Raw genomic sequence first — 18,245 nt, 5'->3', positions numbered from 1 at the left:
ATCAGGTTTGGGTAGCATGAAAAGCCTTGTTTCCCAGCAGGAGCAGGGGAGGAGTAAAGCATCCACAATTCCAGCAGTAGGCACCAGTATGTTGCTCAGCCACATAAACCATAGTTTATTTTAACTACAGCTTAATGTGATGCACGAAACAAGCTATTGCTACACTATCTTTTGTTTCAGAGCAAGCAATAAAAATGTTAATAGATTTTTATAGAAGCATTTTGTAATAATTTTCTGTGGAATCTTAAAAAGTTTGGTGAATATTTCAAGAGCAGCAGGCAGCTCATACTAATCATGTCTGTAATAATATACTTTATGGTATTTTCATTAACATTCCTCATGGAGACACTGCACTTTTTTATTCAACAGATAAATCACTACAAACTCAGATCCTTGGAAAATGTTACAGTGAGAAGAATGATAAAGAAAATTCAAACAATACTCCAGATGTATCTTTACAGTCAAATGAATTAGAAACTATCCAAAGTAAAAGAATGGAATCTATATCCATTGAGGATTGCCAAAATGCACATTTGTGTTCTAGCAATAGTGCAACTCCTTTACAGTTTAATTCTACTGAGGAGCAGCAAATCCCACATTCATTAGGTGAGACAGGTATGCTTAACCTGTGGCCGTCTCAATGTTGCTGAACTACAACTCCCAACTTCCCATTGGCTGTACTGATTGGGGTTGATGGGAATTGTAGTTTGGCAATATCTAAATAGGAAGAGGTTAACCACCCCTCAGGTAAGCAGTTAGTAACATTGCAGAAATGAATGTTATGGTTGAATTGAGTCAGATTTCCACTGTCACTTTGAGATTGTTCAGACATACCTTGGCCTCCAAAAGAATATCTGAGGCGCAGCTGGGAGAGGACTAAAAGCAGGGGCAGCATGTCCCATTTCACCGAGGCAAAATGAGAAGGTGTCACTCCCACCAGAGCAAAATGAGAAGGTGTCACTCCCACCACAGCCTCATTTACCTTGGTCGTGCAGTGGCACCCATGAAGTGGAGATGATGATGGTGGGTTCCGGCAACTTCTCACAAAATCTTGCAGACTGCATGAGATCTCTCGAGATCTTGGTGGAAGCTGCCGCCACCACGTCACTGCCAAGGCAGGGCAGCCCAGCCACGGGGACACTTTCTCTTGGGCTTCCACCGCCTGAAGTGGCTGCCTCAGCTTGTCTCAGGGGTGGGCTAGCCCTGACTCAAAGCTCATACAGTCCTTCCTTTCTTCCTTCACTAGTTTAAGATTCTGAGTTAATGGAATATCCCACATATATTTGAAAGTGGAATCTCCTTGACCTTTTACATATAAGCACTTTGTGCCTTGCTTAGATTCATTCTCTTTTAAGTCATTGCTCTTCTCCATTTTCTCCCGAAATTATTATTATTTTATTATCTGTAAGGTACACATGATAAGGCTATATGAACTCATGGTTATTATAAAAAATGTGTGTGTGTGTGTATACACACACACATATATATGCATAAACATATATTTGTATAGATGTTATCTGATAACAGAAGACTGAAGAAGACGGACTAATGTTATGTAAACTTTAGGAGACATAATTGTTTTAGATTTACACAGCTGAAGTTCAAAAGGTTGTTAATGTTGACACTGATGTGTGAATATTTTACACCAGTGTCTTTGAAAGCATGTTTTGGCAAGTGGTATTCCTTTAAAAAGTATTGGCCAGCATCTAGCATTTGGTGTAGCAGTGCCCCTCAAAATACCTTATGTAATTATTAATGAGTGCAAAATATGTCTTTAGACTCTTCACATTCTAGTGAAAAGGAGAAACTAGCTTCTTCTGATCAGCTGCTGTGTACCATAAAACCAAGAATAAACAAAACAAATGCCAAAGGAGAAACTTGTTTGCATTTGGCTGCTAAAAAAGGAGATTTGTCTTTAGTGAAATCTTTAATAGCATCTGGAGCATGTGTAAATCAGAAAGATAATGCAGGTGTGGTATTCTTAATTTATAGTTTAAATGTTTTCTTCTATGCTGTGACCCTAGAATAATCTCTCTCTCTCTCTCTCTCTTTTTTATCAAATTCTCTTATTCACTGCCAACAATAACATCCAAATAAGGATGCTTCATGGTTATATAGGATTAATATTATGCTCCATGGAGAAATATATATATACTGATATATACATATGGACACACGCACACTGTATTCGAACAGATGTCTAGTAGATGAATAGGTGTGCAAATATGTAAAGTGGCCTGGATCTAAAGCGCTATTATAGTTGGAAAAAAGAAATTTGGGTGGGACTTTGAACTGCTTTCTATGAACAACAGATCATAATCTGCCTTCAAAACTCCTTTCAAGTTCAAACTTCTCTTGGGCACCTGGAAAAAGCTGTACAGTTATTTGGATCCAGGCCAGTGTAGGAAAATTATTACATATTATTAGATGTGGCAACATGATAATGGGCCTTTTCTTCAGTAGCTCCCCATTTGTGGGGTGCAAATAGCTTTAGACACCAGGCTCAAACTTCCCACTTCACCCAGGCTTTTGACTAATTAAAAAATTAAACTGTGTGTGAGGGTCATTGTTAGTTTGTTATTATGCTACATATTTTTTGTGGTTTTATACATAAACCACCCTGTGATCCTTGAATGATGAATGGTATCTTGATAACAACAACAGCAAAATTAGGTAAAGGCTCATGCATCTTACAGACTCATATCTAACTCTGGTTTTACTAGGCTGGACAGCAATTCATGAAGCTTCCAATAAGGGCTTTACTGAGATTATCGAAGAGCTGCTCAAAGCTGGTGCTGATGTGAATTCTAAAAGCCTGGATGGTGTTTTTCCAATTCATGATGCTGTTTCAGGCAACCATTTTGAGGTAATGTTGTGCTAACCAGCCTCTCTCTCGTCCACCCTCTATTTACCAGTGTGGCGATCACACAGGGTCCCCGGACATTTGACGGTCTATTGATCCTTGTGCCACCACTGTGCTCGCTTTCCCACTGCCACCAACCCGTTACTCTCGGGTACACACTGAGTCCAGACAGTTGTTAAAATTAAACCAAATAAACAAGTTTATTTTATAAGTATTAACAAGTTTATGGTTTCTCAGATAATTTTCTTGTCAGTTTCTTAACTTTAGTTTTTTTACCGGCCTATACCTTCCTAATACCTTCTGACCGATTATATATATCAACTGTTTGACTGACTCCTCTTAACAGATTCTCTCACTCTCTCACATCAGACTAGCCCAACCCACAGACTTATCCTCGCTCTTTCTTCTCTAACCCCAGACTGACTTCTCAACAACTCTGACTCTAACTCCTCCCCTTGGGTTCCTATTGATTAGTCATTTTACACTTAGTTAACCCTTTCCTTATGAACCCAGTATGATGTCACACACCTAGGAGGGCAAATGTCACAACCAGCTTCAAAGCGTGTTTCAAATCCTAATTAAGAAGGACCTAATTGAATTAATAAAGGGTTTGCCAACATAACAACCATAGGGTTCACATGTTCCTGCAGAGGCCTTCATTAGAGCCCACTGTGCTTCCTCCACCTCACTGAAACTCGCCTTGACAGAAGCATTCTGTTGTAGTCCATAGACAAGGTTGTGGTATGCACTTGGTTGCGATGTTTATGTGTAGTGCCTACATCAGTTTCTCTGGTTTACAAGTACGCCCACAGGCCCCAAAATATTAGCAGCCTCTGATATAGAAGGCACCTTGTTTGAAGGGCTTTTGATGTCTATGGCCTGGGTAGGGATGGGGAAGAAATTAGGTTTGCTTGGTGTTTTTGCATTTTAATGAGAGCTATCTGATTTGCAAACTGATACAGAAACTGAAACATGATTATCATTTTAAATTCATCACTTCTCTGAATTTTGTGACACAGTTGCCCAACCAAACAATGTGTACATAAATGCTTATATTAGTGGGAAGTGTGTTTAAAATGCATGTATTAGTGAAAACAATATATAAATTGCTTATATTAGCGAACACATCATATAAATTTTGCTTTCATAGTATTGGCATATGTATAAGTCAATACTACACTTAAATGTGTTTATCAGGAGAAATATGCACTAACATGCTGACTAGTTTTCATGAAGTTCTTTTGGGGGGGGAGTATAAATTGCTGCAGAACTGAGTGTGGACTTTAGTATTCAAAAAATGAGAAAATGGGAGAACTGAAATTGTCAGATTTATCCATCCCTAAGCCTGTCTCTGGCGTGCCCTGCTCCATGGGGTCACGAAGAGTCGGACATGACTAAACGACTAAACAACAAGCCTGTCTCTGCATTTAGCCTTTGATAGAGTAGGTAGTGATAAAACACAGAGTCCAACTTAGGTTTTGCTTCTGGATTCTTTTATTTTCCCAACATCTCTTGGAGATACTCCCTTTGTACCAGTTTATTGGCCATCACAAATCCTTTCCTCTTCTAATTTCCTCATCATTTTTCAGTTAGCAACATATATGCAACAATGTATATTCTTGTTTTAAACTGTTTTTTTTTACTATAATGTTATTGTTTTGTTTTATTTTTTTGTAAGCTGTTTTGAGGTTTTATTACCCTGAAGTGGTATATAAATGTTGTAAAATAAAATAAATACAATTTTAAAACGAATCGGAAAAAGGAAGCTGAATGTCTGTTTTTGATCTTAACATTTGGCCAGTCTCTGGACTATTGTAAGAGCAGAAGAACATGAAAAAATAGTAACTAGACCATAGGAGTGAATAATTAAGAAATGTGTTGCAGGCAGCACAGTGTCTACTACTTCATGGTGCAAACCCAAATGAGATGGACGACTGTGGGAACAATGCCCTGGATGAAGCCACCTGTGACAAAATGAAAGAACTCCTTAAATCTTATGGTGCTACTGAGACCAAAGAGGCTCATCAGAGGACTGATGTGCCTGGTATGTCCCTTCCTTCATATTAACTGCAACTTTCTTTATCCTTTTTAAAAAGCATCCAATAGTATGATAAGCTTCCTGAAGTTACTTGTTTTCCAGCACCCTGGTCCTATTGTAATTAATTCTCCATTTTAGTGTGTCTTAAGTGGATTTGATTTTCAGAAGAAGGTATCAAATGGCAAATACGCACATGTGCATGGGCACAACCAGATTTCCCCCCCCCGTACTTAATATATGTGTACTCAAGCTGATACTATGTTGATTTGGTACATTTATAACTTATTTTGAAACTATAATCATTATTTCTTGATTTAGGCGAAAAAGAGTTACACACTTCTAGGTCTAGAAAAATCCATAGCTGCAGTAGCTGTGAAGAGGATAACATGGTTTCACAGCTCAATTCAGCTAAACAGAGCTGTGACACAGTGAGTATAGATAGTTGAGCAGTTTTGTTTCCATGCGTTAGCATCAAATGTGGCATGTATGAAGTTGCTGAATCGTGAATTATGTTTGTGTTATGTGAAGTTTCTGTTCACCTTTTGGCCAAAAAGGCAGCTCATAAAACTTGTAAACACAAAATCCAAACAATACAATAAGATACAACTTACACGAGATTTAAATAGTAATATTTCAATAACATATTTAAAAGAAAGGAAATAAAACCCAAAGAAATCTCCCACTCCATGAAAGCAACCCCTGCCCATGCCAAAAGAGAGCAGGAATAACTTGACTCCTTCTTTCCCCTTCGGCAGCCATTACCCAGTCAGGGAGATGCAGAACATCTCGCCCCTGACTGTTCCGAGCACAGTCTTTTCCTTGCATCAGGACTTCCTAGGCAGCAGCTTCTTATAAGAGTTCCAGGCAAAGCTGATAAAAAAATGCCTTTCTGCACGCACAAGGTGTATTTCACTTACACAAAGGATATTCTGCACCTCATGTTACTGTGTTGCACAAGAAAAGTGGAACTTATTCGAAAAAGTACTCTTCCACTTGTAGTGTTGTTTTTGCCAGCATAACTATTACAGAATCTATGTATCATTGCATGTCATGAACTCTTCCCCTGGTGCTTGCACTTCTGCTTTTTGCTGATGGTTCTTTGGATCAGACCACATGTTTTACAGACAGGAGCAGCACAAACCTTCATAACATTAAATCACTGTACACCTTTCTCTCTTTGTAAGTTGTGTGCACCTATCCATCCAACACAGCTGGCTCAGGTAAAATACCTGGCCACTTTCCAAGTTCGCATGTTTTAGTTCAGTTCCAGACTGCCTGTCTTTAATAAAGCGAACAATGATTTGCATTTGACAGCACGAGTCCATCAACGAAGTATTGCAGAATATAGAAGAGAAACAGGATAGACTTTTGCTCTTTGAATTAAGAAGCCAAAGAGATGCAGGTTTGGATAAATTGTATAAACCATGAAAGATTGGCTAAATGTGTGTTCCATTGTTATGTCGGAGTAACAATTTTTTTGTAACTCCAAAGTTGCGTCTTGGATTCATGTTCATAGATGCTGGAAAGACACCCCTTGTAAAAACTGGTGAACCTACTACATTGAACAGGAGCAAACTTCTGAAGCTTGGGACTCGAACTGGAGCAATTGGGGGCTGCCTCAATATGATCCATTCCCAATCCTGTGTTGTTCTGAATTGTCCCAATTCAGTTCAGGATCCAGTGTATAACTCTAATGGAGATACAGGAAGCAAAGGGCATGGTCCCTAAAGACAGCTTTCCTTAAGAAGAGGTGCCACCATTGGGTGCTGCCTCATTGGCACAGGGTGGCAGTTTCTGCCTCACTGAGGTCCATCTACCTTCCTCATTTTAATATTTAGGAGGAATTTAAAATTTTTCCTGTTCACTCAGATGTTTAATGACTGAAAGCTACTGAAAGATGCTGTTCCTGCCAACCTTGAAATTGTTAGCTGTGAAGGTACAGTCGTACCTTGGAAGTCGAACGGAATCCATTCTGGAAGTCTGTTTGACTTTTAAAACATTCAGAAACCAAAGTGCGGCTTCTGATTGGCTGTAGGAAGCTCCTGCAGCCAATCAGAAGCCAGAAGCCGTGGAAGCCCCATCGGACGTTCGGGTTCCAAAGAACGTTCACAAAACGTCCGAGTACCAAGGCATTTGGGATCCAAGGTACGACTGTATTGGATTGTTAATTTTTTTTTTAATTGTTTCATTTTGCTAGCTTATTAGTTACTGTCCTCAGCTCCTTTGGGTGTAAGGACAGAATAGAAATAAATTAATATTCTCTGTGATATTGGCATGGATTTTGTATTGCGTACAAAATTGTATAGCATTGTAAAGCAATTTGTAGAATGAAATTTGCTTTAAAAAGCTCAAGAGTAGACAATACTAGCTGATTTCTCTGTCACATCGTTTTAACTGCCACATTTTTATTGCCTCTTGCAAATTATCAAAAGGATATGAACTTATTAAATCTGTAAATGTTGAACAGATCTATATATCCAAGATTTATCTCAGATACAGAACATTTTGAATGCTGTACTTGCCAAACAGAAATCAGAAAGGGATGATCTTGCTAAGAAATACAGGTAGGCAGAAGAAAAACTGTACGTTTTTCTTTCCTTTTTTTTTACACAATAGAGCATGGAATTATTATTTTTTACTTTGAAATCAAGTAAAATTGTAGTACGCTACCAACATTCTCAGACCAGTTTTAAACCTTGTATACTTCCCATTAAATTAAATAAATGCTGGTTCTACAAAAAGTAGTAAAGATCTTGTGCTGCTTTGGCATCTGTTTTTAGCTGTTGTGAGAATTATGCTTTTATTTATTTGTATTGTTTTAAATAAAAATCAATATGACTAAAATATTTCAAAATAGGATTCTGCCTTTTAAAAAATGTTTGCTACCTTCATTTAGGCTGGTTCAAAAAAGCTTTCGTTATTCATTAATTTTGTGATTCATTATTAGGGAAGCTTGAGAAATTTGTTCTTTGCAGATTTTAATACAAACTGACCTGATCCACCTCCTGGATTAATACATGAATCTGAACTCTGTTACTCTTTTTAATTTTGCACATCTCTGAATATTGTGGTGCAATTTAAAAACAAAAAGGAGAAGCATGCAAAATGTGTATACTTTAGGATAGGATACATTTTGGCATATATATTTGTGAGAAAGTATGTTTTGGAATACACATTTTAATGCAGATTCTTTTTTTAAAAAAAACTGCATTTAAAAAAATCTACATATTAATGCAGAAAGAGATGTGATGGACTTATGAATGAACACATATGAGACTAACCTGGAATGGAAAGAGATGGATCTGATCATTATGCTTAGAGGCAAGCCATATTCTTGAATGGAATGGGTGGTTCATTTTAAACAATATGTATTTTTCATGGAAGTTCAATTGACTGTTCAATTGTTTTTAAATTTGATTTCAGAGCTTCTGCAGAATCTTTTAAACAGGGAGCCCTAAGGGAACAGATAGCAAAGCTTGTTTCCAGACAAAAGAGTCTTTTGCTCATGGCACAGAAGCAGAAAGAACTAGGTCAGAAAATACAAAATTATAAGAATGCAAAAAAGGAGGCTTCACAATCAGCAAAATGTGTCCCAAACACACATGGCTCTTGTGAACGCAACAACACAGAAGATGATCCATCTGGGAGAAGAGCACCTTCCTCTGATATAGTTATAGGCCTTGAAAACAGTTGGGTCACAGACAATATTTATTTAGATCAAGAATCCAGCCAGTATCCAAACATGTCTCTGAATATGTCAGGAGGGAATGGAAAAGAAAAAAGGCAAAAAGGACTTGGTCCCAAAAAAACAGCATCTAAAAACAAACCCAAGGAATATAACGTTGAGGAGTTAACAAAGGTAACACATTTGAAGTATGTTAGATCATACTGTAAACCATACTATAGATCAGCCAACATTGCCTTCAGAACATGTAGTTTGCCTTATTCAACAAACACACATAGAATATACTGATCATACATCAGTGGCATTACAGAGAAGCAAATTCCCAAGAATGTGTACACTAAATAGTTCAGCTGCTAAAAGTTCTGTTGTCAATAATAATATTATTATTATTCAGCAAACCACTGAAAGTCAACATGTTTTCTCTAATGTGTCTTCACAGCAATACTCAAATGTAAGTGAGGATTTGCAGATGCAACCAGAATTAGAATCTACACACAGCTATCTCGCTACTCATCAGAAAAACATCCCAAAAAATAGACACTCGCTTAATGCTAATTTGGAGCCTGCAGGGATATTTTCTCATGCGCTATCACAAAGCAGAATCAGCCCAAGTTCTTCTCAATGTTCTAACAGTCAGAATTCTGAAAAACAATTAAACTTCAAAGCAAGCAGATGGAAGAAAAATCAGCTATTGGATCTGCTCAAACTGGGAAAGATTAAGTCTGGAGATGATGTTCTAGAATTCACAGTACAGGTAGATTGTTCAGTTGCAAAGCAATGTAAATATCAATGCAAAATGTATTAAAAAAACGCAGAGTAATCTTAGCAAAAGCTAATTGATCATTGGAAGCAACAAATAATCCTGTGACATGTTAAAGCTAACAAATTTATTATGGCATAAGGTTTAATATAGGAAGTGTTATCTGACATTGCAGGTATACAAATATGGTTGGGGGTGAATTGTGAGGTCAGGAGGAAATTATGCCTAAATAACGTTGTAATGATTTTGCCTGCTCCATTACCGCATTGTTCAGGCAACATATATGTTATAATACGATCAGGACCTGGTTCAAATTCTAGCATTAAAAATAAGTATTCAGAGTTTATATTCTCGCTTCTCTTCCCCTCCACCCTGATTCAGCTGGGTGCTAAGAGTGCTCTTTTGCCCTGTGTTATCAAAAATAAGCAGGAACACAAATAAAGGCTGGCCTATGCCATTTGATTGTGCTGTGTCCTAGCTTAGTGTCAGAAGAGGGTGTGGGGCAATACACAGATGCAACTAAGTCCCAACATGCATTGCTTGCAAAGAAATGCAGTGCTGTAGTACCTGTATTTTCTCTATCCTCTGGCCTTCCCTTGCAGCACTATGATGGCAGCAGATGTACAGCAAACTGCAGTTTTTCCAGTCAGCTGTTTAACTGGGGACAATTTCTGCTTATTACAGCAAGCAAGTGGACGAGGGGGAAATTGCGAGGATGGTATGATAGAATTAGCAGGCAGCTACTACTGACAAAATAGTTGGAGCACATCATGGTGATCTTCAGCCCAGACAATTACATAGTCTAAGAGGTGCTAGTGGTTCAAAGTATAGGGGATTATAATTCTTAATTGTTTTGTGTTCCTTGTTTTTGTTTTTGTTTTTAATTTAGGATTCCAAGCATAAAGCCAGCCTTTTGGGAAATGGTAAAGTCAAAGCTGGCAACAACACAGTTTACCAAAATCTAGTTCAATGGATTAAAGCACTACTAGGAAGTGACATTTCTGTAAGCTGGAAATACGTTTACAACAAGGTAGGCTCATTGTTTTTTTTAATAGGTGACAGAAAATTTAATGTTAGTGTGAAGTTTGTTGCATGAAAGTGAGCAGTGTGGTGGTAGTTTGTCTGAGCACAGGCAATGTCAGGAGCGAGTCAGCAATAAATCACATAGTGTAAATGAAGTTAACTCTTTATTAGAAGAAGCAGGATCTGCTCAGGTGGGCCAGGCCTAATGAGCACAGTAACTGGTTGTTTATTATTATCATCATTATCACATTCTGTACAATTCATTCATTATTATTTTTAAGGAAAACTGTCATCAACTAAAAAGTGTATTTTAAAAAAATAAGCAAGAAAAAGAAGGGGGGAAAGCCGCAGAGCATTATAGTCCTGTGTAGTCTTCTGCATTTGACTTTGGCTTTTTGTTTTTCCATACTCGACTTGCAGGAAATGTACAAAGTAGATCTATTACTTTGACACGGGCTCAATATTTCTTGATGCATTTTTTTAAATGAAGTAAATAACATCTTCAGTGACATATATTTGCCTTTATACAGGTCACATACTGTGGAACTCTGTTGTCAAAAATTATTGCTGAAGTTCATGTTTCTGAGGAACCAGAGTTAACAGTGCAACAAAATAAGCTATTTGGTATGTGCTGACTAAAATGTGAATTCCATTTAGATGAAAATGCCCCCCAAAAGGACAGGGTTTATAAATCCTCAGACTTCTACTGCACACTTTTTCTGTCTTTAATCACAAATTATGGACATAACAGCATTTTTTAGTAGAGCCATGCATGTGCCTCAGAAATGCTAACAAGACAAGTTTTCTCTGTTGGAAATGTTATGGTTTGCTGTGATTCTCTCCTGAGCGAAGCTAGTGAGTTAACCTACATGGGTTGGAGAACCCATAAGTGCTAAGAGTTAATGGCTTAATTAAACTTGTCTTTGCTCGAAATTTTGTGAATTTAATCCAGTATTTGTGTGGCTGAGGGAAACAGCATTCTGCATAAGTACTGTCCTCTAGTTGTTTTGGGGAATAAGAAATATTGGCTTCAGTCAAAACTGTTCATGTACACACAAGGAAGACACTATTGCAGATTAAAATATCTATTACCAACTTGTGCTTAGAGGTATCAGTATTGGGTAAGGGAATATTCTGATACAAATTAGTAACTATTTATGAACTCCAAGTTATAACTTCTATTTTTAAACAATAATATGAAAGAAATCTTTTAAAATGATGTCCAGGTGATATATGATCCCAGTATTGATAAGCAAAATAAATAAATGGTGCTGCTCTATTTTCTAGAAAAGTCAAAAATAGTGAGGGGATTTCTGCCATATGGAGTGAACCTCACACCCAGCAATTTCTGGGAGGAAAGATGGTATTATTGGACAGATATATTTTTCTTGGATTGCATATTCCCCATGACTTCTTGACATACACAAGAACAAAGCCACCCCTTGTCTAATGCACCAATTAGGAACAAATTGTCAGGCCTGGCCCTAAGTTTTTTAATAGGCCGAACACAAGTCCAACACAAGCAGGTGTTGCTATGATAAGCCTGTGGTAGATGTGAAGGGCTGGGAGCTTGATAACAGATGAGACACACAAGAACCAAGGGCCAGAGGCAGGAAGATGTGATTGTGGACAGGATGAAGGTCACATCCTGCCCAGAGGATATGATTAAATGGTTAATGAATGCCAAAGATAACCAAAATACCGGATCAGTCAGGGAACAGAAGCATATCCATAATAAAGCAACAAGTTGCTCAGACTGAGGAGTTGGCTTGGCTTGGCTTGGCTTGGCTTGGCTGAAAAGGTTTATAGGGTCTGCTATGTTTCCATTAGTTTTTGAGGTCAGCTGACCAGGCTGTATGATCAACTGATAGCATCCAGACTAGGACTGTCACCTAGAGGACACCCTTGACGCACAGAACCTGGCCCTCCCCTGAGGAACTAGAATGCTGGTGGCACAGGAATGATGGAATGTATTGGAGGCTCAGGTTCAAGACTTCCCTTGGCCGGCATGTTACACAGATAATTTTGATCTTTTTCAACCAGGGAGAAACTCTACAAGAGGCAATCACAGCCGAGGTGCTGAGTACTGCTGTTTTAGTCATAAGGCTGCTTCCTGTCAGAATGCAGAGAATATAAGTCAGGAAACTGAACCCTTTCCTCAGGAAGAAATGGAAATTTCTCTGTCCCCTGAAACAGAAGCTGAGGAAATAATGACAGCAGTCAGTGAAACAAGTAAGTGAAATAAGACCACATGCAATCCTGTTTTGTCACAAGTTTGTCGCAAGTAAAATTTTGGTGGTAGGACTATTGCAAACTCTTGGTCTTGGCACAAAAATAAAATTAGTTTGCTGTTGAATTGTACCCTTTTTCTTTCTGCAAAGCGTGCATTTTCTGTTTACTGCTTTAGAGCCTGTGCTATTAGACTATGGTTGTCTTTAAATATTCTGTGGTTTTTCCTAATTCAGTGTAGTCTAACTGTGAAAGACACTTTACAAAGCCCTGCCTTCTACATTTATCTGATTTGCTGTATAATATAACACATACATGTAGGACGTTGTATATCTTATGAATCCACATACATATTGGATAATCGGGAATGAACAGCAAAGCCAAAATAGAACATTTAATTATCTAAACATATGGTTGCAACCTGCATCCTCTTAGAGATACTGAACATATACTACACATCTGCAGTGAATCTTCCAAAATAAAGCTTATTGCTCTTTAAATAACCCATACTAAGGATATGCATTTATTGATGGAGTGTTAAATGCTTTTGATACTGAAAGACTTAATCAGGATTTAGTTCTTAAAATGGGGAGAGCATCTGGATAGTGACATACAATATCTGTTTTAACTGAGAATCTTCTTCAGGGCATTATTGTATTTTAAAACATCTGTCTGAGCAGAGTTTTTCGGCCTCCTCATAAGCAGCTTCCCTAAGGGTAACCTACCACGTTGCTTTTTGTAGCTAGAGGTGCTCACACTCATGTAAACTGAAGTGTGCAAACATAATATAAGAACTGTATGTTTCAGTTTTCCCAGAGAAGATGCTGTTTTGTAAGAACTGTGGAAACAGATCCAGACAATCCTATTTCTTTACTTAGAAGAGAGAGGTCTTCCATCTTAGAAAACTTGTAACCATTGTGGTGGATGAATGTGTGTTTATTATTTTTTTAAGTGTTGCCTGCCACCCAAATCCCTGACTGGTGGGAGATTCCAGGGGTTTCAGGCACTTATCCAGGGTTTGTATTTCTGTTTGGAAATGAGGCACAATGGAGACAGCGGTGTCTTCATGATATATGCTTTATTTACACATACTGTATATACAACCTGAGCATGCGATGGAGGGGTTCACAGCATCAACACCCCAAAAGAGTCTAATTTCTCCCATAGCTGCAGCCTTGGATTCAAACATAACTCAAACATTGCTCTCAAGCGTTGCCCTGATTTTCTCTCCAGCTTGCTGCTTTACTTCTAAGTTACATCACTGCAAACTCTCAGCTCTCTCCTTTGTCTTTTTCTAACTACTAGGCAATCACCTCAACAGGAAACTAAGCTGGCTTATATTTTAACATTTGCTGGATCCAGGGATTAGAAGGGTCTCTGCACAGTGCACACAGCCTACTTCCCCTCACCCTAAACTCATAACAAAAACCTCTTTAAAATTTGCTATATGACCCAACTTCATTTCTGTTGGTACTTCAGTGTAGATTTGTATTCCTGTTCACTAGGCTTATATTATTTGTTATTTATTTGTTTGTTTTTTAAAATGTATATACCACCGTTCATCAAAAGACCACAGGGAGATTTCCAACATAGAACATACAACAATAAATTATATATATGAAAACATAACATAATATCCATACAAGAATAATAATTACTGCTTTTTTCTGGGGGTACTCAAGGGTGCACAGTACTTCCCCCCATTCCCAAAAGAAAGGGCACTGGATAAAAGTCCCGCTCTTACTGTAACAACTTTATGGTGAGTACCAGCCTAGAGGAAAAGCACTGATAACAATATATAGTAATAAATAATACATAATGGTACACAGTGCTTTTTTGGTTAAAAAAAATTAGGTGCCAGTACTTAAATTGATAAAAGTGTCATGGGTGCCCACACAAAATGGCTGCCATGGGCAGCAAAAAAAGAGGTGCCAGGACTCCATGCCAATGAGTACTGTCACAGAAAGCAGAGGTGAACCTAGGTTTTGTTTCACCAGGATCAAAGACCAAGTTTGGCACACCCACCCACGTGCATTTGCACACACACACAGGCTGGGAGCCTCCAATTACTTCGCATTTTCAGGACTGAATCCTGGAGTGCAGATATGTTCTGCTATGTTCTGATGTGCCACGGCTCAAATGAAACAAATCATTTGTTTGGTATCTTGGTTTGAATACTTTGTCCTTTTAATTTAGAGAAAAAAGTGTTTTGGAGAATTAATAGTTAAATTGATTTTGGGGGGTAGGAAAACAAAATGCAAATGTAAAAAAAAGTTTTCCTTACAGTTTAAAATATTTTGTGCGTTTGGTTTTTTGTTGATGGATGTGCAGGTGTAAACAATACATGAAATCAACGATTATGTCATGGTATGGCTTTATTGCTAAATAAAGAGGTATGGAGTCAATCTGATCTGAAAATCATACTTGGATTCTCTTACGTGGAAGCTCTTTCACTGTCCTTAAATGTGCAGAAAATAATTGTTTTTTTTAAGAGAGGAGGAGGAGGAACATATCACTCTACACATGTGCTATGACACACTTTCCTAAATAAGTGCTGTACATGTGTCATGAAAACGGCAAAGTAAAAAATTGCAGTCCCCCCCCCCCCAGTCAAAATGTTGCGAGCTAGCACTGGTTGCCTTAAATATCTCACCACTTAAGAAATTGGGGGGTTAAAGCATTCCTTATACTTCATGCTAGATATTTTAATTTAGTGCATTTCATCTTTCTAACAGAAGTTCCCTACCACCTTGATTCCTCAACACCACCCAGGAGATTTCTACAGTTCAACAGCAGAGTGCTAATAAAGGATGAAGAATTTATGCCAGGTCATATAATGGATCAGTACTGGAACTTCTATGTCCATTGTGAGGGTTTCGGATTTTAAATGAAAAAATAGATAAACGTTTTCCTTCTCTATCTGGTAAAATTTAATGAGCTTGGGGAAGAGGATTGCATTGTGTTTTTTGAATTTTACTATTGCACCAAATCTTTGTTAGCATCACTTTTAAAATACAAAGGGAACCTTGTTGTGTCCCAACAGATGTAAACTGTTTGAGAGCTTTTAGTAGGAGACCGGGGGGGGGGGGGAGATTATGGGTATAGATAAGGTTGCGAACGGCTGTGTGGTTACAGTTGCTATGCACTTTGACCTTGATATGCCTCATTATGGAAAGGAAAAGTCTGATGTGGATGAGATGGCTGAAATAAAAAAAAATGGTCAGGATGGCAACTGTTGTTATTACTGAAGCACAGACTGACAGAAAATTAAAACCATTTCAGGTGAAACAGGTGTTGAGTTGTGGCCTGAGCTCCAGCCTCTGGGTCACCAATGAAAGTTTAGTCTGGTTATCTTAGGCAAGGTTGAATCAAATTGTCAGCGTCTGCCAATTTTGATATGTCAGCCCTAATTAAAGAACAGGGAACAAATGATTATCTCTAAAGAGTCCTACACTGTTGTTGTTTTTCAATGGAAGACTCTTTCAGACTCAGAATCTAATTCTAAGAAAGCAAACCTTACAATACGGGCCTGAAAATTGTGCTCACCTCTGTTTATACACACCCACACAGCCAATAAAGGATAATTGGTTTCAATTACTTTTGTGGCTAATGTTTGCTGTTAGTGAAAGTTTTTGTAATGCAACCTGAAATCCCATTTTCCCTCAAACTTCCATTTGTAGCAGGATGAAGCTGTCTTTTTTACATTTCCTATCATGGGGCCATATTTAGCTCTTTTATAAGGGGACAAATCTTAAACAGCTTTCAATGGAGCTCCACAACTAAGTTACAACATTTTGAACCTCCATTTGAATCCCATCTGTGTGAACACACCATACAGTGAAGATTCATAGAGCTTTCTTTTTCTTCTTCTTTCAATTTAAAGGAAGTAATTCCTTTGGGGATTTTTCACATTGAGCTGGTCCCAGTGTAAAGCTATTCATGGTATTGTGCGGTCTCTCTCCCCTTCCATCTCTTACAGAAAGTTGCTAGGATTAGCTGTGATTAGTGTTGGTGACATGTAACGTAGCCATGGTTAAGGCCTGTTGGAGAATTAGTATGAGAGCAGGGGAGGCTTTAGAGAAGAAAGTGTTTCACAACCTCCTCCCAATATCCTAGTCACCATAAAGTGATTGCAGTCTTTGAACTGGCCCAGTGAGATATAAAAAAACCCACACTTACTGGATTACATAAAATATCAGTATTTTATGAAATGCAGTATTTTGAAATACACAGAGGTGAAGGCTTAATTATCAGTGTCATTCAGAAATATCCACAGGCATTCAAATACAAGGCGAAAATACTTTTTAATCATTTTGATTATAATCTCTTTGAGCTTTTAAACCCGGGAGCTACTTTATACTGTGCAGTATCTTCAGGGGGAGGGTTGGTGTTTGTCTTACATGTGAATTATTTCCTACTTCTTTGCTAGGGTATCTGTAGCAGATACAGCTGCCATAGCCAGAGTTGAAAATGTTCTGGGGCTCTTTCATGTCAGATTAAACAACATTTTAAAGATGCAAAATGAGATTCCTTGTTAACTCATTTTGCTGAATTGCTATCAGCCTCATAAGGAAGAGTTTCTCTACTGATTATCTGATTGGCATATAAGCTGGTGTACGGAAGTGACTGTTGACTGGCTTCGGCAAAAAAGATATTGGAGATAATAGAGAACAAAGTCTGTGGTAAGGAAAGTTAACAAAGTCAACACTTTGTTAGAACGTCTAAGGTTTCAGATGTCCAAAACTGTCATGTAACAAAAAAGTAAACTAGTTTGATGAATAAGGTACTTAAAACAATGCTATTTTAGTTGAATCTTATTTTTTTGGCCATTCAGCTCCTGTTGCGCTTTAATTACATTGTACTCTTTTTGTTATAACAAACATATTGCATTACTGGTTGAAAGAGAGCAGTGGTTCATATTTATCTTTTGTTGCAGGAGAATATTGTACTGCCTATGAAATGTACAAAAGATTTATCTGAATATTAGATTTACTTCACTGTTCACTCAATTTGTTGTTTATGTTGTTTTCTTTGATGTAAGGCACCCAATAAATTAGGAACATGCCAACTGCAAGACCTTGTTGTTGCATTTTGGATTAGCTTTGTTCCTACAGGAGAACATAAAATCAAGATTTGACATGATGAGTATGAAGTAAAAGCTTTGGCTCGTAAGCTGGCTTTTCAGTCCTAAAAAAGACAGACACCATTTGTTAAATATTGTTTCTTCTGTATTTGATTTACTAAAGTTTAAAATGTAATTACATTACCTTCTCTTTTCTTTTTGAAAGGAGAAGGGGGAACTTTATTGTATAAATTTAGTAGATCGGCACAAGATTTTATGGTATGAGTGGCTGCTGTTCTGGTGGGGGATAAAATTCAGATTCAGAATATAGGAGACATGTGACTGTGTCTTAGTATGTAGAGTAGCAGTCTCTTAGCACCATGGTCCAGGATTTGTTGTTACAACTCTGACAGTGTTGATTAGTGAGACTGTTTTTCAACCACAAAATCCACTAAGTTCTAGATTTCCTTTATTGGAGGAAAAATCTAATTGACTTAATGTCTTTGTGATTTCTATTTTTATTGTGTAAGCTGCTTTGTGACACCCTAGTGCAAAAATGCAATAAATAATAAATACTGAAAAAGC

General features: G+C 37.8%; 1 protein-coding gene across 14 annotated transcripts in view; it reads left to right on the top strand.

The window, feature by feature from the left end:
- Window positions 1-18,243, top strand: part of ANKRD31 (ankyrin repeat domain 31) — a 47,498-nt gene extending 29,255 nt beyond the window's left edge. For 9 of the 14 annotated variants that reach the window (XM_083403602.1, XM_083403605.1, XM_083403600.1 and 6 more), the window contains 13 exons: window positions 370-606; window positions 1,779-1,970; window positions 2,724-2,866; window positions 4,748-4,907; window positions 5,220-5,329; window positions 6,216-6,303; window positions 7,369-7,465; window positions 8,325-8,760; window positions 9,026-9,340; window positions 10,236-10,376; window positions 10,900-10,993; window positions 12,413-12,601; window positions 15,334-18,243. In XM_083403602.1, the coding sequence (XP_083259728.1) occupies window positions 370-606; window positions 1,779-1,970; window positions 2,724-2,866; window positions 4,748-4,907; window positions 5,220-5,329; window positions 6,216-6,303; window positions 7,369-7,465; window positions 8,325-8,760; window positions 9,026-9,340; window positions 10,236-10,376; window positions 10,900-10,993; window positions 12,413-12,601; window positions 15,334-15,485 (2,354 nt within the window). In that variant the 3' untranslated portion in view covers window positions 15,486-18,243. The remainder of the gene's footprint in view (window positions 1-369; window positions 607-1,778; window positions 1,971-2,723; window positions 2,867-4,747; window positions 4,908-5,219; window positions 5,330-6,215; window positions 6,304-7,368; window positions 7,466-8,324; window positions 8,761-9,025; window positions 9,341-10,235; window positions 10,377-10,899; window positions 10,994-12,412; window positions 12,602-15,333) is intronic. The other 5 variants (XM_083403606.1, XR_014503022.1, XM_083403612.1 and 2 more) reach the window with 5 other exon arrangements.
- The last annotated feature ends 2 nt before the right edge of the window (window positions 18,244-18,245 follow it).

This window comes from Podarcis tiliguerta, assembly GCF_965153285.1.
Source record: "Podarcis tiliguerta genome assembly, chromosome: 11".
Classification (NCBI taxonomy): domain Eukaryota; kingdom Metazoa; phylum Chordata; class Lepidosauria; order Squamata; family Lacertidae; genus Podarcis; species Podarcis tiliguerta.
This window is presented reverse-complemented; position numbering and strand designations above follow the sequence as displayed.